This window comes from Aedes albopictus, chromosome 3 (genome assembly GCF_035046485.1).
Source record: "Aedes albopictus strain Foshan chromosome 3, AalbF5, whole genome shotgun sequence".
In the NCBI taxonomy this organism is placed as follows: Eukaryota; Metazoa; Arthropoda; class Insecta; order Diptera; family Culicidae; genus Aedes; species Aedes albopictus.
Window position 1 is genome coordinate 219,463,988 of NC_085138.1, and position 26,717 is coordinate 219,490,704.

The window sequence follows — 26,717 nt, forward strand, 5'->3', positions numbered from 1 at the left end:
TATGAAAAGACAATAGCAAGGAATGAACTCACATGATAATCCTTTGCAGCTGTTTTTTTTGGATTAATCCAATAGGTTTAAAATGCCCTCCAAACCATATTGAATGTTCACTCGTTCACACTACTCGCTGAGTCTCAGACCGTCCAACGACTGATAAACCGTAAAAATACAAACACGCAAAACCACGAGCCGATGAACAGAAAGACAATTACTGGGATGCAGCAGCAGCGAGCTTTTTGCAGTCACTTCCCTGAAAAAGTCCGCGAAACTAATGTTTCTGGCCAACAAATGCACTTGGATGCATTAGCACCGAGCTCCTGCATCTACTTCCCTGATAATGTCTGTGGAACTGACGTTTTCCTCCAACACACGCGAAAACACAAATAAAAGTTAACAATACACAAGCATAGGCGCCAACTTAGGGGGGGCAAGCATGGTTTTGCCCCCCCAATATTTGACGATTTTTCGATTTTCCCATACAAAAAATCAGAAAAACCTGGCTTTGCCTCCCCAATAATTTGACCAAGTTGGCGCGTCTGTACACAAGTTTTTAAAAGGTGTTTCTTTCAGTATATTTCAGACCGATAATACGTATGTTTTTTAAGATATAAATTTTCAGTCATAATAATTCGATAATTCAGTAAATATACAGGTTAATTTTATATAAACATATAAACACTTACAATGAAATTATTTTCTCCAATACTGTGCTAATTTGTGAATCTGTTCTACCAAAGCTGGCATAACAGCGGTTATCGAAAGGTCAAGCAAGTTTTGTAAATGCTGCACAGCTTCCTCGTCAGATAGATCTAAGCGCAAATTGTCCTCTACCTTTTTGACAGCCTTGTCCGGTTCCAGAGCAATATCCGGAATGGACGCATCGACCATCAAACCGAACAGATTTAGCATCACGTTGGCATGTCTTCGCAGGTGCAGGAAAGCGGTGTAGCACAGTTTTCTAAACTCTTGGTAGTACTCGGAGTTCAAACCTCCCATCGCTTCTACCATTTCCTTGCTGAGCTTCATCGGTGGTGGCATTGGTTTGGGATCTCTCCCAAGAATATACCCAAAATCAATGTGAAACAACTTGCCGGAGTTTGTTAGAAGCAGATTGTCCAAATGACGATCACCCACACCTATAATGTAAATGAACAATGGTATGATTTATGGAAGAGTGAATTTATTAGCTGTTTACCCAATAAATATGTTATCACACAGTATCCTGCGCAGCTTTTGATGTACGTTTCCATCACGTCAGCTACAATACCGTAGGGACCCGTTTCGCATGGATGATGCTTACGGAAAAAGTTTAAAATGCTTCCTTCAGCATTGAGAACTTCGGCGACCGTTATCGAATCGATGTACTGCATGAATCCGTGTTTGGAACTGGTCGCCAGCACACGATAGGGCGTCAGTTTTAGATCCAGGTTTTCTTTCTGGAGCAACTTGTCCATCAGAGTGATCATTTGCAGAATCAGTTGATCCTGTCGTAGATCATCTCCGTGCTTGAAGATCGCTACATATTCCGTCGATCCAGTTGTCAGGAATGTTAGTCTAGAATCAAGATGTTAATTAGGATCACATCATTCATAATTACGAATCGGAAACTTACTTTGATGGCATCAGGGCACTTTTGAAAAGAGTAACCTTTTCTGCTATTATACCACGTATGCGGACATTCGGATCCAGTGGGAAAGATAGGGGCTCAAATTTCGTGAAATTGATTTTCAACGCGTCTGTATCGGAGAGCAGCGTTTGGAACTTTTCTGTCTTTTTCTTACGATTACCTGGTTCCTTTGCAACAATTTTTATGAGTTTTACTAAGTTATCGATGAACTTTTTTTGCTCCTTTAAGCTGCGGTATATGGTCCTCAGTTCAGGGTTTCCTGTTTAAATTGACAAAAAAACTAGTATGGATATGGATCGATATGGGACCATAAGGCCAATACACACCTGTCGAGAGCTGTCTCATGAATAACTGTAGAACAGACCGGTACATCTTTCGAACCCGCTCATCTTGTTTTCTTATTGTTTCTTCTTCACATTCTATTGACAAGTACCAATATAGGTAGTTTGCCAATGTAGAATTTTTACACGCCCGTTGAATTAGAAACATGGCCAAATTGGAAGGAACTTGTGCATCCTCACTGCTGTTTGTATTGGACTCATTGACATTAACGTTGTTATCAGTGGTTTTATTTATTGGTTTGGATCCCATCATATCGTGGTTTGCATCTTGATACATCGAACCACCATCTGAAAAGGAAAACTCTTGTTAAATTTAGTACTGCACACATGGCGACCGATAAATTAGTAATATCTTCTAAACGGTGCATCTTAGAAAAATGTTACCGAAGTACTTTTTTCTTGCAAATTTGATGTACTTTCATAAAATTAGGGCGACAAACTTTTTTGACTTTTCTTAATAGCATTTTTTAAAACCGTAACATTTTTTTTTCATTGTAACCTATTTTTCTCCAGAACAACCCACTGTGCACTAGATAGCATTTTCAGTCAGCTATAACATTAGGATAATAAAAAAATATTGACATGTCACTTTTGAGGGAAAATCTATATTTTAGCTCAAATCACAAAAACCAAACATTTTTTTACCGTGCATATTTTCTCCATATAGCACCAACAATTGTCTAAAACTTCGCCGAAGACACCAAACCGATCGGACAAACCGTTTTCGAGATACAATTTTTTGAAGATATCATGTGCATTTTTCATAGGCCCTTCTCATAAGTAACGCTAGATTAAAAATGGCGAACCAAGTATGCAAAACGGCGTTATTCTCCCCCAAAGACTTGTATGCAAGGTTTCATGCAAATCAAAAAATACAAAAAATAAAAACTGGAAAAATTTCCCACTTGTTCGTGGAATCGCTCTACTGGAAAAATTTCCATCAAAATTACCTTGGAACTTTCGAAGTTGTGGAGTGGACCTGGTGTGATGGTTAGATCACTTGACTATCACGCCGTGGACCTGGGATCGAATCCCACTCCCAACAAACTCACAAAACAATGTGAGTTCTTCCTTCGGAAGGGAAGTAAAGCATGGCTCCCGAGATGAACTCTTCGTTTTTGGACGTGTACGAACAACGTACGAAAATCAACGCAGTCAGTCGGACATTGTCCTGTAGATGGGCTAGATCACGCCCGAAACCGACAATTTTAATCTTTTCTTGATGATTGTAAGAACGATAAGTGTTATGTCTTGTCTCATGTCGCGTCTCGTGTGTGATGCTGAAGGAACTTGCAAAGAATTTGCCATACTGTGGTCTAGCGAACACGGAGTCGTGGGTTCGAATCCCACCCATCTCTCAATTTGAGAATTAGCTATAATCTGTGCCTTCTAATTAATTATAAGTTTTTTCCGTACATCCCTAAACGATTTCACTAGAGATTTTTCTAGTAATACCTCCTGGAATTTCTCTGGAATCCGAAATTCGTTTAGGGAATCCTCTAGAGATTTATATTGGAATTTCTTCAGCTGGAATTCCTTGAAGAAGACCAAGCGGAGTTCCAGGAGTAATATCATGATTAATTTCTAGAGAAATCCATGAATAATAACTCTAGAGAATCTCCTGAATGAGTCTTAAGAAAAATCCCTGGAAGAATCAAAGGCATTTCTGAAAGCATCCAAGGAAAATTGCCTAGAAGAATCCCAGCAAGAATACCAGAAGAAATCCCTAGAGGGATTCCTGCAGGTATCACAACAAGAATTTCTGGAGGAGACCTAGGAGGCATTGCTGACACATTAGAGGCTGCAGAAATCGCTTATGGAATCCCAGGAAGAGTTCCTGGATGAAAGTCAAGAGGGGTTCCTGGAGGAATCCAATGACAAATATTTGGAGAAATCCCAGGAAAAAAATCCTTTAAGATTTCCAGGAAGAAACACTGAAGGCAATGCTCCTATGAAGATTGCCTTGAATAATCCCAGCAAGTTTTTGGAGGAATCCCTGGAGAAATTCTTAGAAGAATCCCCAGAAGAATTCCGTGAGGTATTTCAGTAAGTATTTCAGAAGGAGTCCTAGGAGGAATTGGTGGAAGAACCACAGCAGGAATATCTCGAGAAATCCAGCTGAAATTCCTGGAGGAAGATCATGAGAAGCTTATGAGAGAGAAATCCGTGGTAGAACAATCAAAGAAATTTCTGCAAGAATTCCAGGAAGTTTGCCTGAAAAGATCCCGGCAAAAAGCCAGGAGAAAGCTCTAGAAGAATCCGTAGCAAGATTTCTAAAGTTCCACAGTTAGAATTTCTGGAGGAAGAATAGCTAGAATAACCGCAGGAATAGCTTGAGGAATTCCAGCTGGAATATCTGGAGGAATTCTTAGGATCAGGAATACCGGGGGTATCCTAAAAGTAGTTCCCCTAAAAATGCCTGGAGGATGCCTGGAAATTTCAGCAGGATTTCCCGAAAGTATTGCAGTAAGTAAGTATGCCAGGAGAATTCCCTAGAAGTATTTCTGAAGGAGTTCTAATAAGGATTACTTGAAGAACTCCAGCTGGAATTCATGGAGGAAGGGCAATAGAAGTTCTTGGAGAAATCTTCTGTGGAATTTCTGGAAGAAACTCTGGAGGAAGTCCTGGATAAATTCTTGAAGAAATCTCTGGAAGAATCACCGAAGGGATTTTTAGAAAAATCCAAGGGACATTTTCCGGAAGAATTTCTGGAACTTCCCTAGTAAAATACCTGAAGGTACCATATTGAGAATTTTTGGAGGAATTCTAAGAGAAATTGTTGCAAGAATCGCAGCAGGAGTTGCTTGAGGAATCCTAGCCACAATTCCCGGAGGAAGGCCAATAAAGCTCCTGGAGGAATTCCATGGGAAATTTCTGGAAGAATATCTTAATAAAATCTCTAAAGGAATTCCTGGAAGAATCACCGGAGAAACTTCTGAAAGGATCCCAAGAAGATTGTCTTGAATAGTCCCGCAAGAAATTCCTAAAGGAATCCCAATAGATTTTTTTAGAGGAATCCCACGCCATTGACACGCCTATACCTATAGCATGGAGTGACAGTAGTGACATTAGGGGCCCATGCTATAATTTTTCATAGAGTGCATCGAAAAATATCAAATTTTGACTGTTTGTCAACCTATTATATGTGCATCATTGGTACAAATTTGGGCTCAATTGATCAATCTTCCACAAGGTTAGAACCGTTCCGGTAAAACACTATTTTTAAGCCAACTAATTTTTGAGCTGTTATATCTCGGAAACCAGTGAACCGAATTGAATGAAATTTTGAACCCTCTGTACAATCCCATCAGGACTGTGAGTGTGCTATAGAATTTCGTCCGGGTGCCAGTTCGCGCGCGTTGCTTCGGTGGTTCGATTTTTCTTTTTCTATTCCGAAGCGAGCATTTCGACGGCGGCGAACCCAGCTTTCATCAGTGTGCTATAGAATTTTGTCCGGGTGCCAGTTCGCGCGCGTTTGCTTCGGTGGTTCGAATTTTTTTCCTTTTCTATTTTGTATTCCGAAGTGAGCATTTCAACGGCGGTGAGTGTGCGGTGGACGCGTCGAGGTCGTGGATCGAGTCGGTTCCGAATTTTTTGCTTCCCGTCGCGCTAGTTCCCAATACACTTTTAGTTGATAATAAATATTTTCTTTCATTTTTTGCATTTACACAAAAGAGTGAAAAGTGTTAGTTCGGGCTCGCCGGTCGAAAAAAATCCGAGCGCCGACAAGTGAGTCGCGTTCAGTGTATTTCTGTGTGGAATAGACTAAAGGTTTCTGCTCCCTAGTGGAGTAGAGACGCGCGATAGAAAAGTAGTCGGTTGTTAACGGCGGTTTGTGTATATTGAACCATTGTCAAATCATATCACCAACCATAGGTGACTCCCGGACTGACAATGTACCATACCCTACTAACAAAAAAATCCTTCCTGAGACAAACGTGGAGATGCAGCGATTCGCGGTCTTTATAACAACGTTTGTCTTACTAACATTCCCTCCCATCCTCGATGACCGTAAGGACGTGGCCGGCGCCGTTATTGACCCTATTAAAGTTGAGAGCTCTCGACCTGTGTACATTGAGAATAGTAAGCTAGTCCTAAGCCCTATTCATTGGTTCCTTGTGCAATTTCGATTGTTCTGGTCAATCATGGAGTAGCAACTACGAATTGTGCGGTCATCTATGCTCATGCTCATGCTCATGTACAATCCCATCAGGACTGCCTGAAGAATCCTAAGGGAAGTTTATTGAAAGAAAAACCGGTAGGAATCCATAAGAAAACCTAGAATAAAAATCACTGTATAAATAGATAGAGGTATTTCTGCAGAAATCCATAAAGAATCCGTTGATCGGTATGGACTTGCCCTGATTTGTCCATCAACGAACGGCATTCACCCGACCCGGGGACTTCGACATCGGAGCGGGACCGTTTTCAATCAGAATCTTCCAATTCTTAATGGAGGCGGTTCCGATCTGGTGTCGGAATTCTCGGATCGGGTTGGTGCTGTTCGTCAATGGATGAGTCCATCGTGTGAAACTGTGTGGAGAAAATTCATTTTAAAAAACCGGCAGGTTTCGGATCAAATGTGTGCCGTACCATCCCGTGTGTAATCTTTGTCAACCAATGCTCAAATATCTGGTTTGACTCGACCAATTGTTAATTAGTGTCAAACAGATACTTTGTCTTTGGTCATTCCTTGTCAAATATTTGACCCCGTGCATTGAAAGATGGAGGGTAGGGTGAGTAATGGTTGATTGAAGAATGATGCACGTGGTTCCGCGGAATCTTCGATTTATGAGTGTAACCCTCAACAAGGATACATTAAATTTTCAAACATAAATTTCGATCTGGCTGTTTCCAGAGAGAAAGATTTTCAATCTTGGCAAGATCAATATTTGATATAATTTGCTCTATTTTTGCGTTCTGTTTTATTGTTTACTACTTATAAACGTTTTATTTCAAGAGGATTCAGGTAAATCTACTATTTCATATAGAAGGTTTCGGGTAAATCTATAATTTTCCTTTTCTATTTCAGATTTGAAATCGAACACCCAACAAGGATCAAATTAGTAAAGTAACTACGCATCAACCAAAAATAGTTTGTGCACCTGAACGTTGACCAAACGTTTCCTTTGAACTTTACCCTTCCACTAACACCCAAATTCCCGTGACACCTAGGCCTGAAAGAATGTAGAGGTCTCTATATACTTTCATAGGTGTCCAACTAATCTTCCTTTCCCTTCCCTCAGCTGTCGCAAGGACGTGGCCAGGACAGCACTCGACCGTTGGAGGTTTGCGTCAATCTTGTCTAAGAGTCAGAGATTAGTCCCAAATCTTTGTTCTTTGGTAACGGACAGGAGAGATGCAACCCTCATAACAGCGATCCAGGGCTGTACCACCTACGAATTTGTGCGACTTGCTTAATGCTAATGCTAATGCTAATACTGCACACATGGCGACCGTGACAGCCAAGACTACCTATGATCGCATAACAGTCCCATATGAAAAGGAAAACCAGCAAATATGGGACTGATATGCGATCACAGGCATTATACGACAACGGTAAAAGCTCCTGGCTCTAACTGTTAATCAGTAATTAGAATAACAAAGTGAACTAGGTATCCCACAGAAGTTATAATTAGAGTAAAAAACAAGTTATAATTGAAATAAAGCAAAAAAACAGGAAATTCGTTTTTTTTCAATAGTTCTAGCAGTTTTTTTTTTCTGGACTGCCGTCAGAAACTATTCTAAGTGATCAGACAGAACACACTTCAAGAATTCTGTCAAATTTTCTCATGAATTTCTCCAGATGTTCCCATATCTCGAATAGATTTTTTTCTGGAAAGTTTCATACCACTTTCGCTAGAAAGATCTTTTATGAAATTACTGAATTCTGATTTCAATTACGTATTTTTCTTGATTTTTTTTTTTCAATTATATGTTATATGTATTATGTGTTAAGTGTGCAAACCCTACTATTGAACCCGAACTTGCCATCGGTGCCAATATATTATTTTGCGCTTCATGCTAATCATTGTTTTAAGAACAAATATTGACCAAAAAACACGCAAATTTGTTCTAGAAATTATGAAAAAAAATGTTCTAGACCCCTTGATAGAAATGATTCCTCTTAGAACAAAATGAAAGAGAAGACCCTTAGCTGTCATTTAGTGGGTGACTTAGCGATACTGATTTATTTTCTGTAGGTAGGAGACATTCTCTTAAGCTGGAGTCAATAGATTTTTTTTTGTTGCATTCTAAAGACTTTGATTGTAGTTTTGGGTAAAGAATGCCGAGCAGGGATGGGAAACGTCGTAAAAATTTCAATTGCTAATTTCTCCGTCCTTAAGCTAAGTTTCGTGTTGCCAAGTAGAGCGCTCAAGTAAAATCCCCTCTTTTTCCGCAAGTAATTTTGACAACTGATCCAGTATGGGGAGAAACGTTACTTTTTCTTAAGGAATAAATAATACCGCGGACAATTTTTCCGCAAGGAAAAGTGACAGCTCCATTTGATTCGCACGGGAGGCGTTATGAGTGTTACACTTTTATCCTTACTTGCCATCTGCGAACCGCTCAAGTAATTTTGAAGCGGAATCACTACTTGACCATTACTTGTCCTATCTTTTTGCACAGTACGTACGAAGTGGAAACTAGCCATTAGTAAGAAATGTTTATCGACGACATAATTAATTTTCCAGTCGAAAATTTACAACCAGAAATGGTAGAAATTGAAAAAAGTTATTCCGTGACATTTCCCATCCTTGGTGCCGAGTCATGTGATTGTCTTCTACATGTATAAAAATACAAATGTCAAAAAGTGACATAACTTTGAGTAATTGTTATTGTATTGAACACGCACGAAAAAAAGTTTCAGACACTCTATTTCGACAAAAAAAAAACAGTCATTCTTCATGACTTTCATCACTACCTCTAGTGTAGGCAGCATTTTCTTTTTTTTTGCACTCATTCTCCTTGATAAACACAAGAAAGTTCGGGATGAAAAAGTGGGCATGTTCCCCTTCTTCCATCCTTCTATTTATCGTGTTTGTTTAAGACAGTGTAGTAAGACAAAAAAGGCTGTCTAAGTTAATGATCGCTACATTAACACAATCCACAAGTTTAAAGTTCTTTTGAAAGCATATGTTAGTTTCCGTTCATATAATGCCTTAAACTAGAATATTGATTTGATACTTCAATTATCTCACTTACCGTCAGACTCTGTAAATACTTCAAAATTTGTTTCTACCGGGGTGTCTTCTACAGACTTCAGCATGTCTTTTTCCAATGGAAGATTGTTGCAAGATTTCTGAAACATGAAACAATGTTACCGTTATTTCAACTATAAAACCACATAACAAACTTACGAGAATTTCATCAAAGTGTTCATATTTCAGCGCCTGTACCAGCTGCAGCAAATAAAGCAACAAATCGTCATCAAGTGCCTGATCCAAACGGGATATGGCATACCGTCTCACCGTCGGGTGATTGAACGATGAGTTCAGTAGTTCCAGTGCATCTTCCACGTCCATGGGAGCCCATTTTGCCAGCAGTGCCAATGCTTGACGTACTTCTGTCCCCGTTTCCCAGTTGATGCATTTCAAAAATTTTGTCAAAGCTTTTTTCTGCGCACTCAAGTAGAAACGGTACTTCCAGATCAAATCCTGCTCCTCGCTGCTCAGCGTGGACGTCGGAGAATATCGGTGTACTATGGAGTGCAGTAAATCTCGGACACTAGAATGGAATTAGGATTTCTTATGAAACTTAAACTGAAATCGGTGAACTCGAACGAACCTAGCGGTTGGCTTAGCGTCTCGATCGGATAATCCAGACCTAGCCGATCTTGATAGACGATGATGTTTTCGTTCAACCAAATTTTCCTGAGTGATAGTTATTTTCCACATTAGTGAATACTTCCATAATTAACATTTCAAGTAATCATAAATTTTGTGCTTCAAAAATACTACTTACCTGTAAGGTTTCAGTATCTGGAACAGTGACCAACTTGGGCTTTGAAATGAAGAGAAATTTGCTATCGCCATCCGGTTCATAGTACACGACAGAGCACTGGAAGCATAGGAGAAAAAAAATCTCATTTTTAAAAGCCATCGTCATTTTGCTCAATCTGTAACAGTTTGAGCCGCTTTCTCACCGACAGAACCTACAATCTACAAGCACGTTGAAATTCAAATGATGATTAATCATACACAGTCACAGGACTAATTGGCAGTTTGATGTTCCTGACGTGATAACGGCCAGATTACGCTGTCGTGGCAATATCACTTACGTAATAAACTTTGAAATGAACGAAACGACTGGTAATCCAAAAATCTCAAATAATAGGGGATTTATGTAAGTGATTCCTCACTTTCCAAGATATATTTTCAAACTGGCAAAAGCGGCTTTTATTTTATTTTCAACATTAAATTTATCATTTGTCAAACATTGCGATGTATTTTGAAAACTGGATTGTAAAATTAAAGTTAAATTAAATAAAAATTAAATTGCCATTTCACTCCAGGAAGTGAACATAAAAACACTTTTTGATAATTGAATTTTATTGGCATTTCTCGGAGAACTTAATACTACTCAAAGAGGGAGGGAATAACGAAAGTAATGAAAGAAACGCTGGACAGATTCACAAGTGTGCGACGAGAGAAATTGAATAGAAGTTGAAAATTACACTAGTTTACAGCATTTTTGAACGCGGTAAGCTGATGATCATTTTTGGTGTAGAATCATGCCCTGAGTTCGAAAACGCGAAAGCAAAAAATTACAGTAGAGCGGAAATTTTTTCGACTTTCCATACAAGGTTGATGATTTGAAATCGATTTTTGTTCTATTTTTAAGAAAAGTCGCTCACTTCAAACATCTCATTCTCCGTAATCAATGCTCCGATTGAGCTGAAATTTTTACTGTAACTCGCCTACATATGATATGTCAAATAAACGTCGAGAGAGAATTTTTAAGTTGGTTTTTTCTTATTGAAAAAATACATTTCTTCAAAAAAAATTGGGAATTTTGCTAAAATTTAAGGAGATCGTCCCTAAAACTCGCCAATATCTTGGATTTCATCAATCTGACACAAAAACTGTATTCGGATGATCGAATGGTATTGTGTTCAGCTTTTAATTCATGGAAAAAGATTTAAAATTGGTTGAACAAAACGCAATATATTTGAATTTTAGTAAATTATATATTTTGAAAAGTTGCAAAACTCGATATTGAGCTAAAACTCAAAAACTGTTCTACTTAAAAATTTTTGAAGGTCGGTTTCGAAATCAGCACTAAATTGTGCTTCAAAAATTTTGGTCGTTGACAGAAGTTCACGACTTTCGTTTTATTTTGTAAACTTGTGTTAACAGTGGGCCATAATTGAACAACACAATCACAAAGACGACCTCTTTGCCTAACGTCCTAGTTTTGAACGGCTAGATACTAGCGTGGTTCAAAAAATCGTTTTTGCTGCACACCTCTTATTCGATTCCCAAAATATCAGCTGATTTGGTTGAAAATTCTTCAAAGTTTGTATGGGAATTACTATGGGAAAACGACGTTTTTCATTCAATTGACCGTAGCATTTCCCCAAGTGCCCTGGAGTTTTAGTTGACGCTTGGTACTCCTAGGCTATTCCATCAGCTACAACTTTGCCGAAGACCACATTCAAATCGGACACCTCGTTACTTAGTTATCGATTTTTATCCAGAATGAAAATCTTACACTATTCCATTGGCATCACTGCAATTTGCCTTGAAACATAGTAGCCATGATTTCTATGTGCTATCTTTGGCACCATGTGCAGCAATGTTGCCTGCTGGAAAGCTGAACGATCACTGTTAAAGTTTCTGCAGTTGGATAAGAATCGATCAGGCATCCGATTTGAATGTGATCATCGGCAAAGTTGTAGCTGATGGAATAGCCTAAGAGTACCAAAGGACTCTAGGGCACTTGGGGAAATGCTACGGTCAATTGAATAAAAACATCCTTTTCCCATATGGGAATTACATACAAACTTTGAAGGGCTTGTAAACTCTCAGTTTTCAACCAAATCAGCTCATTTTTTTGAAGAAGGCTTAGAATCTGGTTACGAATCGAATAATCAGTTTGATTTTATTAAATTTCATTCTGCCATCTATTGTACCAAGACATCTGCCTATAGCACTGGAATAATCTGAAAACCGATTTGATCATGATTGTGCTGTTGTTAGTGATCAGTCATTCTCCTGTATGAAGGGCCAAAAAGGGTTGTGCGGACCCGCAAGCAGAGACACATGCGCGAAACCGGCGTCAGGGGAAAATAATCTCCTTCCAAAAGAAAGTTCTCACGAACAACTGCAAAATCAGCCCCTCGATTGACAGAATACTCCCAATAGATGGGGTCGAAGAGTCCGTCCTCAATTCACGAAATGTTAACAACAAGGAGGAGGCAGTTCCAGGCTCCTGTCCAAATCGTTTCAATCGGGTGCCCTGATGATTCCTCCCTTTCCCAATATACAGGGTGTTAGGTTCGTGAGTGCAAACTTTTTAAAGGGTGATAGAGGTGGTGAAAAAAATTGTTCTACGCATATGGTCAAATCTCAACCGTTACGTAGTTATTGAACATTTCATGTTTTAGATTATTATTGCCTTAACTAGCTCCCCAAGTAATAATTTCAATTTTATCAAAGTTTTTTAGCGATTTAAAAATCCTAAACATAAAACTATTGATGCCGACTTGAAAATGCTCTTAAGTTCTTGTATGCCTCAATAAGCCCACGTTCTGGCAAGTTGGCCCAGTCTTATTAGAGTCTACAGGACTTCGTATGCAAACCGGCTTAGGATTTCGGGTTGTATCATAATTTTATCAATCTTCTAAATAAAACCATCTTCTGACTTGACAAATAATTGTTTTGATTATTTTTCACTCTCAATGTTCGATCGTCAGAATAAATTATGCTTGGTTGTTTATCCAGCCATCAATTGGAAAGATGCCGATCTGGAATTCAGGTTTGTTTTCCTATTTAATACGTGTCAGGAGACATGCCACGGCAAATTTGTGGTGAATGTGACTGCACACCAAAAATTTCTCAATTTTAATGGTGACGCTATTGACAAAACTGACGCAATGAACCATGACGCAATCAGAAATGTGCCTTAATTTTGAGTCTTTCCTGATGTGAACATGAAAACAGAAAAATCTTCCATCAAGTAACATACATTTGATGCATGCAGTCGTAATATTGAAGCAAAAAGTTCATTAATCTGTCACAAGTGATTTAAATTTACACGACAAAAAACGCAGCACAGCTGCGCGCATGCAGAAGTGTCAAACTACTTCGTAAACAAGTTGTGTTTGGAGATCGATTTTCAAATAACCTTTTTTTCGTAGTTGGAGTGAAACATATGTGGTTTTCCGCTGTTAATCACAAGTAAATAATATCAGTACAGTGTCTCTCGTACATGGAAAAACGATTAAAGAGTTGGTGTTCAGTGGATGCAGGAAAATGAGCTCAAAACTGCATGATGGCGTTCTCCAGCCGGAGGGCCGTGCAGAATGGAAGATCGTTATCGGATAAAAGTTTATGTAATGATCATATTGTATAATGGAGAATTTACGAATAAAGAGTGTTGAAACAAGATTTTAGTGATATTATTTTGAATAAATGTGAGAGAAACATGAGAGAAATGAGGGTAAAAACAGCGGGCAGGCTAGCTGAATAAAATGAGGTTATGTTGAGAGCGAATAATTGATCTGCTGTAAAATTACAAGCGCATGCCCGGCAGGAGGAAGCTTCGTGTAAAAATAATAGGTTCTGAACTTAATTTTGTGTCATTTTGCTCGCTGCAATATGTCGGCGATAAATGACATAAATTTACATTATTTTTTCGTAGTGTGTGTGATAATGACAAAAACTAAGTGCGCCACACACACTATGCATAATTTGGAAGTTAAATGCGTTTAATTTACTCGGTGAAATTGGGTGCAAAAAAGGTTTTTTCAACACAGCGGAGTTTAAAAGACATTATGTGATTTTTCTGACAAAATAAAATGACGAAAACGATTTAATTTGATCTTAAGCTGTACGTGAAATCATAAAATTGAGTAATAATTGTTCTGTATTTACATGAATTATCCCGGCTAGGCGACATATTTTTATGATAAAACTCTGTGTTCCTGATGATTCATCCAATAGGGCTAACCCTCCTGAGGTAGTTATAACTGAGCTCGTGATAGAACTAGCGGTTTTATCACAGCATTTTTTGGTTTATGTTACGGCCACGAAATCTTTTGTTGGTTTTATGCATTGCCTCACAGTTTTGTGTATTTGTTTACAAAAAAAATCTCTCCTACAACAACCGCAAATGCAAGTTTTATTGAAATGGTATATAATAAGTGATAAAACCAATTCATGTCTACTTGCATGTCTTTAATTGAAGATGTTTATAGCAGAAGTTATATGACAGCTTTAGGGAATGCCAAAGGTTCAAAGTAAAAAACTACCACATAAAACTAATTTAGAACAACTAGCTTTTTGACATGCTCGTATAAAACCAGGATAAATCATGAATAAACCTTCAAAGCATGCTGATTGTTACTTGGGTATAACTTCAAAATGGCCAAACTTGTCTCGGTTGTTTAGCCTTATTCGAAAGATTATTGAATTGTCTATCAAATGCCATCTTTGAAATTAAAACACATTACTTTTGTGCAATTTGGTCTAGAAAACTTAGTTATTTAACTAAACCAATCGATTCAAAGATTTGATAGAATTCAATAATCTTTCGAATGAGAATCAAAAAACTGCGATAAAATTGACCATTTTCAAGTTACAGCCAATTAAGGCAATAATAATCAAAAACATGGAAAGTTAAATAACTACGTAACGGTTGAGATTTAACCATATGCGTAGAACAATTTTTTTCACTATTTATGGTCCTCTATCACCCTTTAAAAAGTTTGAAAAAAATACCCTGTATAATATAATATGTGTATATCGCCCCCTTAATGCTAGAACTAGGTAACTCGTTTTGAAAAGTGCGAGTAAAAATGGCGTGTAAAACTTATCCTGCTATAAAACAAACTCTTTGTTGGTCTTAAAAGATAATTCAATATGTGTTTATATAGTTTCAAATAACAAACTTTTGTTTATTGTGGTGTACGTTCAACAAATTTCTTGAAATTTTGCAAAACCAGTTACCTAGTTCTAGCATCAAGCGGACGATATGTGCGATTGTTTATTTTTATTATATGATAGATTATTCTTACCTTTTTGTTATCTGGAAACTGAAAGGTTATGATTATATTTGGTTAGCATTTATTCATACATAAAAATTACCTGATTCCCCATGAAAAAAAATGTTAATTAGCAGTAAAGATTCAAATATCCTCTCTCTTCTTGGCATAACGTCCTCACTGGGACAAAGCCTGCTTCTCAGCTTAGTGTTCTATGAGCACTTCCACAGTTATTAACTGAGAGCTTCCTCTGCCAATGACCATTTTGCATGTGTATATCGTGTGGCAGGCACGAAGATACTCTATGCCCAAGGAAGTCAAGGAAATTTCCTTTACCAAAAGATCCTGGATCGACCGGGAATCGAACCCGTCACCCTCAGCATGGTCATGCTGAATACCCGTGCGTTTACCGCCTCGGCTATATGGCTATAATCAAGATTCAAATATAACACATACAAAAAAGGTCCCCCAACCTTAGATCTTGAAAGGTACATTACTGTCTGATTACTTTAGACAGGAATTTAGTGAGGTATTTAGGGAAGCGCTCCGCCGTGAGCGAAACTTAATCGGTTTAGACGGCGACGAGCTGGTAGCGATGCTCTCACGTGCGTGTGATGCGACCATGCCTAGGCGAGTCCACCCTAGAAATGGGAGGCCACCGGCTTATTGGTGGACCGACGCGATTGCGGACCTGCGCCGCGCCTGCCTACGGGCTAGGCGGCGGATGCAGCGAGCACGATCAGAGGAAGAGCGAAACGAACGGCGGGTGGTGTTCGCCGCTGCAAAAGCCGCGCTCAAGACCGAGATAAGAGCAAGCAAAAAGGCCTGCTTTGAGGGTCTCTGTCAGAGTGCCAATACGAACCCGTGGGGTGACGCCTACAGGATCGTTATGGCCAAGACGAGAGGTGTGATGGCTCCTACAAAGCAATCTCCAGAGATGTTGGAGGGGATCATTGGAGGACTAGGATCATGACTTTTTCCGCGTCATGATCCTAGTCCTTGGCCTCCTTTCGTAGGACAGCCGGGGACTGGGGCTGGCGATGAGGAAAGGGTCACCGATGTGGAACTTGCGGGGATAGCCAAGTCCCTTAGCGTAGGTAAGGCCCCAGGTCCGGACGGAGTTCCGAACCTGGCCTTAAAAGTAGCTATTGCAGAAGCTCCCGAGATGTTCAGGTCTGTTATGCAGAAATGCCTGGACGAGGGAGTTTTCCCAGAAGCTTGGAAGAGGCAGAGCCTGGTACTATTGCCAAAGGCGGGGAAACTACCCGGAGACCCGTCGGCATATAGACCAATATGCTTGATTGACACGGCGGGGAAGGTGCTCGAAAAGATCATCCTCAATAGAATGTTGAAGTTCACTGAGGGCGTAAATGGTCTCTCGAGCAACCAGTATGGCTTCCGGAAGGGGAGGTCCACCGTAGACGCTATCTTGTCGGTTACAAAAACCGCCGAGAAAGCACTCGAGCCTAAGAGGAGGGGAATTCGCTTCTGCGGGGTAGTGACTCTGGATGTAAGGAATGCATTTAATAGCGCCAGTTGGGCTGCTATTGCCGATGCGCTCTTGCGTCTGGGGATACCGGAGTACTTGTACAAGATTCTCGGAAGCTACTTCCAGAATCGCGTACTAGTTTACGACACGGAGGTGGGTCGGAAGTGCTTTCACATAACCTCAGGAGTCCCGCAAGGTTCCATCCTGGGTCCGGTGTTATGGAATGTCATGTACGACGAGGTGTTGAGGTTAGAGTACCCAGTGGGAGTGGTGATTGTTGGATTTGCCGACGATATTACGCTCGAAGTCTACGGTGAAACCATCGAGGAGGTGAAGTTGACTACCGACCACTCGATCAAGGTTGTGGAGGCGTGGATGCGGTCCAGAAAACTGGAGCTGGCTCACCACAAGACAGAGGTGACGGTTGTTAACAACATGCAGTCGGCGCAGCAGACGGAGATCAGTGTAGGAGAGTGCACTATCCTGTCGAAGCGCTCTGTCAAGCACTTGGGCGTGATGATCGACGATAAGCTTACCTTCGGTAGCCACGTCGATTATGCGTTGCGTTGCGTTGCGTTGCGTTGCGTGGTAACGGAGTAATTCGTAGATTGCATACTGAAAGTTGTCATGTTAAAACTTTAATACTCCTATTCTAATTGCTTATGGAATGTTATTTGGGAAGGAACAGCTATCCAACTAGAGGTTGAAGTAAAAAAGACATGAGAACTTCCATTGCCGGCCACGCCCATCTTCTCCGTTACGAGGATAGGAAAGGATGTGATGATATGACACCTACTTTACAAGAGGTCAGCGACTCACCGACACTCCCATAGGTGTCAAGGAGTTGGATATTTGGAATGGGGTCATTTGGGAATCACTATAAGCGAGTGATGCGACAAGATGCAGATTGTGTAAGTGTAATTGGGTAGATCATGTAGATGTGTTGGTGTGAGTGTAAGTGTTAAGTATATTTAAGCACCAACGTTGGGAATGACATAGCTAAGAAATTTTGTCACTCCATGGGCCTTTATGATTCCGGGATGGGGCACAGGCATTTACACTGTGTCCTGGCTAACAAGCCTAGGCTTAACCGCCATTGATCGGTCTCTGAAACGATAAAAAACACGTTATGTGGATGGGAGAGGATTGTAGGGAAGGGATAACTATTCATCGAGATGCCAGCGACTCACCGACGCTCTCGAAAAAATAGAAAGGAAATAGGATTTTGATACAGGAATGGTCAGGAATTCAGTATGATTTTAACAGTACATGTAAATAATTAAGGCACATAAACATGATTATAATCTACAAATATAACCATAATTTCAAATGCATATTAGCATTAAGGAAACCAACAACCCTCCTCCCATAAATATAGAGAAAGACAAATAAACCAATCAATCGTGACGTACTTATTGGATAACCCCTAAAACGAAATGATATTCAGTGGGACCATAAAAAACCTTTAAAGGGCTTATCCAATGATAAACCGAACCCACCCGGTACAAAAAGCATCAGCTAAACGTTAGGATATTAAAGAAAATCATTAATGCTTAAAAGGATAGATCTCACCCGATAATCCTGCGTAGAGCTTATTTTATTCCGCCAACAACAGTAGACCTTGGATCATAGCGTTTGTGGTGTATTTGAGGCACTTTTTGTTTTTTATTTGTTCTAGTCTCATTTCAAGATCTAAAACTAATTATGGCCATCGTAGTAAACTGGTTTAAAATTTGATTTCGATCTCATGTTACGTCCACCGCACAACATTGTAGTAAGTTGCTATGTTAATACTTATCGTAGACTGACTTCAACGAAAACTATCATTTTCCATTAGCACCAACACATTGTAGATCAGGTTATTGTGAAGTTAATCAAAAAGATTGTTCACTGTTCTTCTTAATATCTTCCAGAATCAGAACCGCATGTATAGGTCGCGCACAGAGCACTAACTAGGCTCTCGCGGAGTAAAATTCGAGGAATTTTTAGTGAATCTCAAAAAATGGAACGATGGAAACAAAAAATCAGCCAACAATTAAAAACACTCCCGTTTTCTGCACATCCGAATTTTCGTTTTTCTCACTAAACGCGCTTCAGATTTTCACCCGAATCATTTTTGAAGATTAATTTTTCTTCGATTCACTTTTCTGTTTTCACTCGATTCACTAGCCGGCTCGGAGATTCACAAAAAGACACCGAGCCATGATATCCAGATGCAGCAGACCCCACACGTATTCCGCTTCCATATTTCCATATTTTCACTAAAACCATGCCGACGGGAACGCGAAAAAACGTGACAAGAAAAACCGAACGCGTCCATTCGCGGCGCAACCTACTTCGATCCTCCCCTTCGGTAGCCACGTCGATTATGCCTGTAAAAGAGCCTCCACAGCTATTGCGGCACTGTCCCGGATGATGTCCAATAGCTCAGCGGTGTACGCCAGTAAGCGCAAGCTTCTGGCTAGTGTTGCTACGTCCATACTTAGGTATGGCGGCCCGGCGTGGGGTACCGCGCTAAGTACTGAATGCTACCGACGGAAGCTGGAAAGTACTTACAGGCTTATGTGTCTGAGGGTTGCAAGCGCGTACCGTACCGTGTCACACGACGCTCTCTGTGTCATTACTGGTATGGTGCCTATCAGCATTCTTATCAGTGAGGACATGGAGTGCTTCGAAATGCGCGGCACAAGAGGCATAAGCAAGACTGTCAGGATGGCCTCTATGGTCAAATGGCAGCGCGCGTGGGACTGTTCCACCAAAGGAAGGTGGACCCATAGGTTGATACCGAGGGTAGATAGTTGGATTAATAGGCGCCATGGGGAAGTTTCATTCCACCTGACACAGGTCCTTACAGGTCATGGTTGCTTCCGACAGTATCTACACCGTTTCGGGCATGCGGATTCTCCCGAATGCCCAGTGTGCAATGGTTTAGAGGAAACGGCGGAACACGTTTTGTTCGTGTGCCCGCGTTTTCGCACAATGCGTGACCGCATGCTTGCCACATGCGGAGAGGACACAACTCCGGACAACTTGGTCCAGAGAATGTGTAGGGATGAGATTAGCTGGAATGCCGTTTCAACGGCTATCACCCATATCGTCTGGGAGCTACAAAGGAGGTGGCGCGTGGACTCGGAGAATGGCTAGTCCAGATGCAGTACAAGAGGTGGTCCAGGGGTTCGAAGTCGGCTTCGTAGGTCATACCGGTGCCCTGCGGTCGAGATCGACCCTTACAGTGATTAAGTGGCCGCGGAGAGGAAGTCCCGGTAGCGGTGCTGTCGTGGCGTCAGTCTACTGGGTTGGATCTGAGCCCGCGGTTGGAAAGGGGTCCCCGGCAAGGGTCGGGGTAGGTGAGACCCTGCTGTCTGCAACCTACGGATGCATCTGATAGGACCTGAAGGGTAGTAATACCCTTCCTTTGCGGGCAGGTCAGATCGGGTTGCATGTGGGCATCAGTTCTTGATGTCCGCTCAGCAGTAGGGCGCGGGCGGGGTTGACCCTGCCCGCCTTCCGAGGACAAAGGGAGTGGCGAGGACCACTCGGGAAACTGGCTAAGCGCCAGCACGCTACCGTGATGGACTCTCCAGAGCGAGTCATCGATGTTCGTTGCTGCTAGGCTACGGCAGCTAACCTTGAGGGTGCGATATGCACTAGCCCCTCTCTGAAGCAATACCTTCTTGGTGGTTCCGGAGAGACGTAGGGTTTGGCGACCATAGGAATGTGTTTTAGTGGGTCGAGGAGAGAGTAGTCCTGGCTTCTACCGGCATTGTAGAAGACGGCCTTAACCCCACACTACCCTAACCTTCCTGTTAGGGTGTCTGATGAGCAGATTTATCCCCCTATGGTTTAGAAGAAAAAAAAAAGACAGGAAAACAGGGAAGTGGAACCATCTCGGCAGGGGTCCTATTTTGGGCACTTTTCTGCTAGTACTCAGCCAATGCTGAACCAATTGACACAATTTTTGGAACGCGGTGAGATACGTATAGTATCTAGCCGTGTATAAAATTTAAAGTCAATTGGTTTGGAATTGACTGAGTTATAGCGAAGAGTTCCCAAAATACCGGAAGCTGCCCAAATGGTTCGCTACCCTATGTTGCAAGATCTAAATTTGGTGTGGCAGATCTTACACCAGAACGCACCATTGTAAGGTGATCTACCCACGTTACGGGACACGGATCGAATAAGCGGTGTGGAGCAAAAACGGTTTTTTGAACCACGCTACTAGGTACTAGTAGTTCGATGATGACTACTAGCCCTAGACAGACAAAAACGATCGTGGTTGTGATCTGCTAAATGTTGTTCCGCTTTGCTTTCGGTTCTATCGATCGGTGACATTTGTTCAAAGATTCATATCGAGCGAACGTAACTTATTTGATTTTTTCGCGCTTTCATCTCGCATGCTCCCATGGTGTCAAAATGATCTTACCGAGTAATTTTCAACTTCTATTCAATTTCTCTCGTCGCACACTTGCGATTCTATCCACTGTTTCTTTCATTACTTTCGTTACTCTCTCCTTCTTTGAGTAGTATTAAGTTCACCGAGAAAAGCCAATAAAATTCAATTATCATAAAGTCATGCGGTGATTAAACCTAGAAAGTAAAAACACTTATGCCAGAGCATTTTTTCTTCTTTCCAACAGAACCTGGTTTCATATGCTTGGTACTCTATAAGCACTCCCAAGCGCAAGCCTGCATTTCGAATTGGCCATTTACCCAGACAACCAGTAATCATATAAGATGTTGAATAAGATGATAAAGTGGAGGCCTTATGCGTACATACCTCCATTTAGGCGCATGTAAAGTGTACGCATATCGCCTCCACTTTATCATCTTATGCAACATCTTATGCGATCACTGGTTGACTGGGTAGCATTTGAATGTCGTTTGGCATGGCAAGTACTAAGACGATGAAGCACGGTGAAAGACGGCCAGGACTAGCGTCTTCAGCAACAAAAACTACCGACATCAGTTTACCCTCAAAGTACTTAACTAAAGAGTACGTCGATGAAGGAAATCGATCATTGTAGATACGCCCGCATAATATTAATTGCGAGATTTTACAGTAAGTGCTATATCATTATCATTGCAATTTCCCATCTCAGAGGCATGAGCCTGAAATGGGCCTGGAATTTGATTGTAACTACTTACCGTTTTATCGCCAATAGTCAACTGTGGAAACTCTACCATTAAATAGAGAAACTGTGAATCTCGTTTCTCCTTTTCGTTAATAAGTTCGACCTCTCTGAACGTTAGACGATCCAACCAATCGACCTGCGGAAAACATGAAACAATGACTAATGCAAAATGTTTTTTTTTTGTTATATTTGAACACTTGAAATGACAAAAAAGTAATCATATATGAGTGTGGGACAGGGAGTGTGTCTTGTCGCATAAATTTACGGTGTCAACAAAAATCGACTTGTCGAATTTCAAAAACGGGTAGTGCTCAAAAGATTCGTTTCCTAAAAAAAAAATACCATGCAAAATTTCAGCTCAATCGGACTTCGTTAATGTTAATGGTTGACCAAAGCGGTCAAAGTTTGGCTGTTTTGAAACACAAAAAAAGTCCCAAGGTATGAAAATTTCAAAATCGATATTTGTATGCCAAATGATCAAGAAATGTATGAAACGTCGAGATCTGGTGTTACCTCGATTTTTTTTTGAAAACAAATGACTTTTTAGAATTTGGACGATTGGACAATTTGAATTTAATTTCTGAAGATATTCATGGCAATAGTACTGAAACCTGTCTTATGTCATCATTGGCAACTGCTAGCATACTATATGACATGTTTCGTTAGAGTAATTTACTTATTTGAATTAAGGTGGTATGGACCTCGAACGAAATCGCTCAAGTAACTTCGGTTCAGTGCATTATTTTTCTTGACCGAAATGGTCAAGGAATTCAACGTTCCTTCTCAGCTCCGTACTGTGGTCAAGAAAAATATCATTTCTTGAGCGATTTCTTACCTGAATTTTCCACGCATCAAGATAGACCAAAAAATGTCTTGCGATCTGCATACTACCCATGAGAGGGAAACGCGAGGAAACGAACGGCAAGGATATACACGTCGAAACAACACACTCTATAGTAAATTTTAGACATGATTTTATGCAATTCTGTATCTTATTTGCTATTTTGTATAACTCATTTCGGTGTCACAATAGCCAATTTTTTTGATATAGTTCATTACGCAACTGAAACGAGTTGCAAAATGAAAAATCATGCACATTATGCAACTCAAATGAGTTGTGTTATGAGTAAAATCATCGCATAAAATTTTGTATGCAACTTGTAGCAAAACTCGATTTTTTAGCACTCTTCGTATTTATCCAACTCGACAAGCCTCGTTGGATAAATGTACGACTCGTGCTAAAAAGATCATTTTTGCAAAGTTATTCATGCTATATAACTATTAATCAATGCTTAAGAGCTACACAATTTACACCTACCTTTTCAATTTGTCCATTTCTATGCTTCTTCGCAAGTTTGGACAGTCGTTGCATCTGATTATTATAGAAATCGCTACATTTTCCCGGAGTTTTGGATCGATAGTTCCCATCAGCCTCCACTTCAGTCCATATTTTTAGATCGTATAAACCCTACAAATAAATGATATTGTTGCTAGCTATCTACAATCTACATCTACAAAAGGAAATATTGGACATGCAATACCTGTCGGAAAACTCCCGTCTTTCCGAATAATGATATCGACGTTCCACCGACAATTGTCGCATCATTATGATTCCACGCACAATCATATATGGTGATTGCCAGCACTGATCGACGTGATAGATCACTGAACAGCACTGGCAAAGTCAACCACTCGTTCCAACTGGAATGTGTATAGAGGTAGATATGATATATCAAATTGTATATATATACGATAGGTAGACAGATTGACGACTGTAGGATTCTAATGGGAAACTAGTCCACTTACCTCCATCTGGTTAAAAAGCTCTTGTAGGACGATGTTACCGGAAGGCCAACTCGCTTACCTTCATCGTAAATTTGAACGCTCACTTTAAGTGGAGGACATTTTTCCGAATTCAGGCCAGAAAATTTGAGAACTGGCTGCTCTAGCAACTTTTCGTATGGATGAGCTTGACGTTCTCCTTCAAGTGTACCTCTAGAAGTGTACATTTGTTGAATTGAAATAATTTAACCAAAGTCAAGAAATCCGCTGTATCATGTTTGATTTTTATAATTTTAATATTCTTAAAAATTACTTACATTTTAATCTGCAACTTTTGATTGAGATCACAACTATGAACATAGGGAAAAGTAGAATTCATGTTTTGTTTTATTTCACCAGGTCACAACTTTTATATTCGTATTCGTCATCTAGCTGAAAACAACAACGAATGTTTATTCTGTCGTAAGTTATAAGACGAAAAGATAGAACAAAACAGGAAAGGGTTAGGTAGAGAGGAGGCATTTGTTGTGACATTTCTTATCAGTACCACAGTATTCATATTGGCTTTGCAAGCTACGATGCCGAAAGGTAGTTGGAAATGCTGTCTGCACAAGTATGCTTACATAAAGTTTACAAGTGGTTGTGTCAGAGATTTTGATTTTGTTTTGAATTCCTAATTAAATTCAATTAATTATGAATAATATAAAATATATCGTATACTAGTCTAGCCTAGTCTACACAAACACAGCCATTCATTAAAAGAATACTGGAAAATGATAGGATCGACTGATTCTACCATTTTTCTTGACATTATGATTGCTTGAAGTACATCGGAAATGCATTACAAGCATCCGGCCAAGGGCTGAAATAAAGACAAATCAATCAATCAATTACAAGCATTAAAACTGCCAGGTCTACTATACAGCGTTATTGGACAGCTCGTACATTAGAATAACCAGCCACAGAAATCCAATGTCGCGACTGTTCGTGTGACTAACATCTAGTTTGCCTCGCCCTTACAGCGTCAGTAGTGGTACTATAAGTGTCGAATAAATGTTGTTTACCAAAACAAAAGATCCTCTACAAGATGGGCACTTGAGCATAATCAATAATTACAACTTAAGGTATTCAAATAATTAAATAGGAAAACTGAGTACAGCGCCATTGGCGTTCTAGTGTATTTCTATTGCTCGTACCATATAACCTATAACATATAGGTGCTACACTAAATATTTTCACATTATCGTAATAGGGTAATTCATGTATTTTGGACAGGCTGAGGACAACGTTGAAAATATCGTCCCCTAGTTTCCTCAGGAAGCAATTGATTATTTTGCAAAGTTACCAATACGCTTATAATATAATTGTACTTTACGTTCCTGGTGACAAAAACCTTAACGAAGCATTTTAAGCTGAGAAAATCACAATTTCCAATCGCCTGTTAGAATTGCATTTTGGACACCGAATATACGTTTTGGACACCCTCAGGTGTATATAATTTGGACAGGGCAATTATCTCAATGTTTAGCCATGAATACTGCTAAATCATGGAAGTTGCATAAATTAACAAATATTTTCTTACAAATAATCAAATTTCTCCGCTTAACAGGCATCTATTTTGATAACTATTACAGTTTTTTTGTTAAAATCGAGGAAATATCGCCAGACCCACAGAATACGCCTCCAAGTATGCAATCGCAGTGCATCCCCATGCAGTTCGTCAGATGACCAAAATATATGAACAGTAGAAACCATGCAATGCATTTTGGACACCTCCTATTTTATGCGTTCTAGATGAATGTTAAGAAATTGGCTGCCTAATGCTTGTTTATTGAACATTTTTCATTGCAAAAAGGCTTTCAAATTTCTTACAACTATTAATTCAACCATTTTGAGGTGAATATTGTATGTGACTGTGAAGTGTATGTCGTCTTGCATACCTGTGCATTTGAGGGGTTTTAGTAAAATAATTTACATTTTCGTTAATTTTGAAGTAAATTCTTAATTGTTAAGCGTATTTTCAACGTAATTCATCAGAATAGGGTCTATTTGATCCAATAATCGATATTGAGAAGTACCTACTTTTATTAGCTTTCCGGAACAAGGCACGGTAAAGGCTGGGTATGCTGCGCAATTCAGATCCCATTGTGATCCACTAGCCTCTGCCCAGCAACTCCTATCCCTACCTCCACGCGGTACCGGCCGGAAACTATGAGCAACCTTAGGGAAGATCGGGTAACCAACCCCGGTGGGAACTTTGGTCGTAGGCTGACAGGGAAGGGGGGGTTTGCTTCGGCAAACCTGAGCGTCTGTTCTCCAGGAGGAGCGGCTCACAACAGCGTCTGATCCCCATGTTAGGGGCGGCTGATCTACGTCCGAGTGCCAGGGAAGGACTCTAAGCTCAACTGTGCACTATGGTCCTCCGGAAAGTAGGGGGTTGGTGTCAGGCCCTACGAGCCAGCCGTAAAAAACCATTGTAACGGAAAATCAGCTACAGAATAATAAGAACCGAGACCAACGGCAACGACCCCAGCGAACAAAAAGGACTTGCGATTGGAAACTCGGTACGTGGAACTGCCGATCTCTCAACTTCATTGGGAGCACCCGCATACTCGCCGATCTACTGAAGGACCGCGGGTTCGGCATCGTAGCGCTGCAGGAGGTGTGTTGGACAGGATCCATGGTGCGAACGTTTAGAGGTAATCATACCATCTACCAGAGCTGTGGCAACACACGCGAGCTGGGAACAGCTTTCATCGTGATGGGTGATATGCAGAGGCGCGTGATCGGTTGGTGGCCGATCGACGAAAGAATGTGCAGGTTGAGGATCAAAGGCCGATTCTTCAACTTCAGCATAATAAACGTGCACAGCCCACACTCCGGAAGTACTGATGATGACAAGGACGCATTTTACGCGCAGCTCGAACGCGAGTACGATCGCTGCCCAAGCCACGACGTCAAGATCATCATAGGAGATTTGAACGCTCAGGTAGGCCAGGAGGAGGAATTCAGACCGACGATTGGTAAGTTCAGCGCCCACCAGCAGACGAACGAAAACGGCCTACGACTCATTGATTTCGCCGCCTCCAAAAATATGGCCATACGTAGCACCTTTTTCCAACACAGCCTCCCTTATCGT

General features: G+C 40.5%; 1 protein-coding gene across 1 annotated transcript; it reads right to left on the minus strand.

The window, feature by feature from the left end:
• Positions 1–592: 592 nt before the first annotated feature.
• LOC109406736 (phosphatidylinositol 3-kinase catalytic subunit type 3) lies at positions 593–24,055 on the minus strand. The gene is made up of 13 exons (XM_019679780.3): positions 23,896–24,055; positions 23,603–23,791; positions 23,338–23,497; positions 23,115–23,264; positions 21,810–21,932; positions 9,934–10,029; positions 9,757–9,842; positions 9,330–9,696; positions 9,175–9,271; positions 1,954–2,256; positions 1,613–1,886; positions 1,196–1,554; positions 593–1,136 (listed from the first exon to the last, which is right to left on the minus strand). Exons 1-13 carry the CDS (start codon positions 23,955–23,957, stop codon positions 691–693), a joined length of 2,712 nt encoding a protein of 903 aa, XP_019535325.3. The 5' UTR covers positions 23,958–24,055; the 3' UTR covers positions 593–690.
• Positions 24,056–26,717: the final 2,662 nt, after the last annotated feature.

What these genes read in the sequence shown, in the direction of transcription:
- LOC109406736 (XM_019679780.3), bottom strand. Translation starts at nt 23,957, where the DNA reads ATGAATTCTACTTTTCCCTATGTTCATAGTTGTGATCTCAATCAAAAG. An exon ending in GAAATGGACAAATTGAAAAG is followed by an intron (nt 21,933 to 23,114) that starts GTAGGTGTAAAT and finishes TGTTTTCCGCAG; the next exon opens with GTCGATTGGTTGGATCGTCT. An exon ending in GACGCTAAGCCAACCGCTAG is followed by an intron (nt 9,697 to 9,756) that starts GTTCGTTCGAGT and finishes ATTCCATTCTAG; the next exon opens with TGTCCGAGATTTACTGCACT.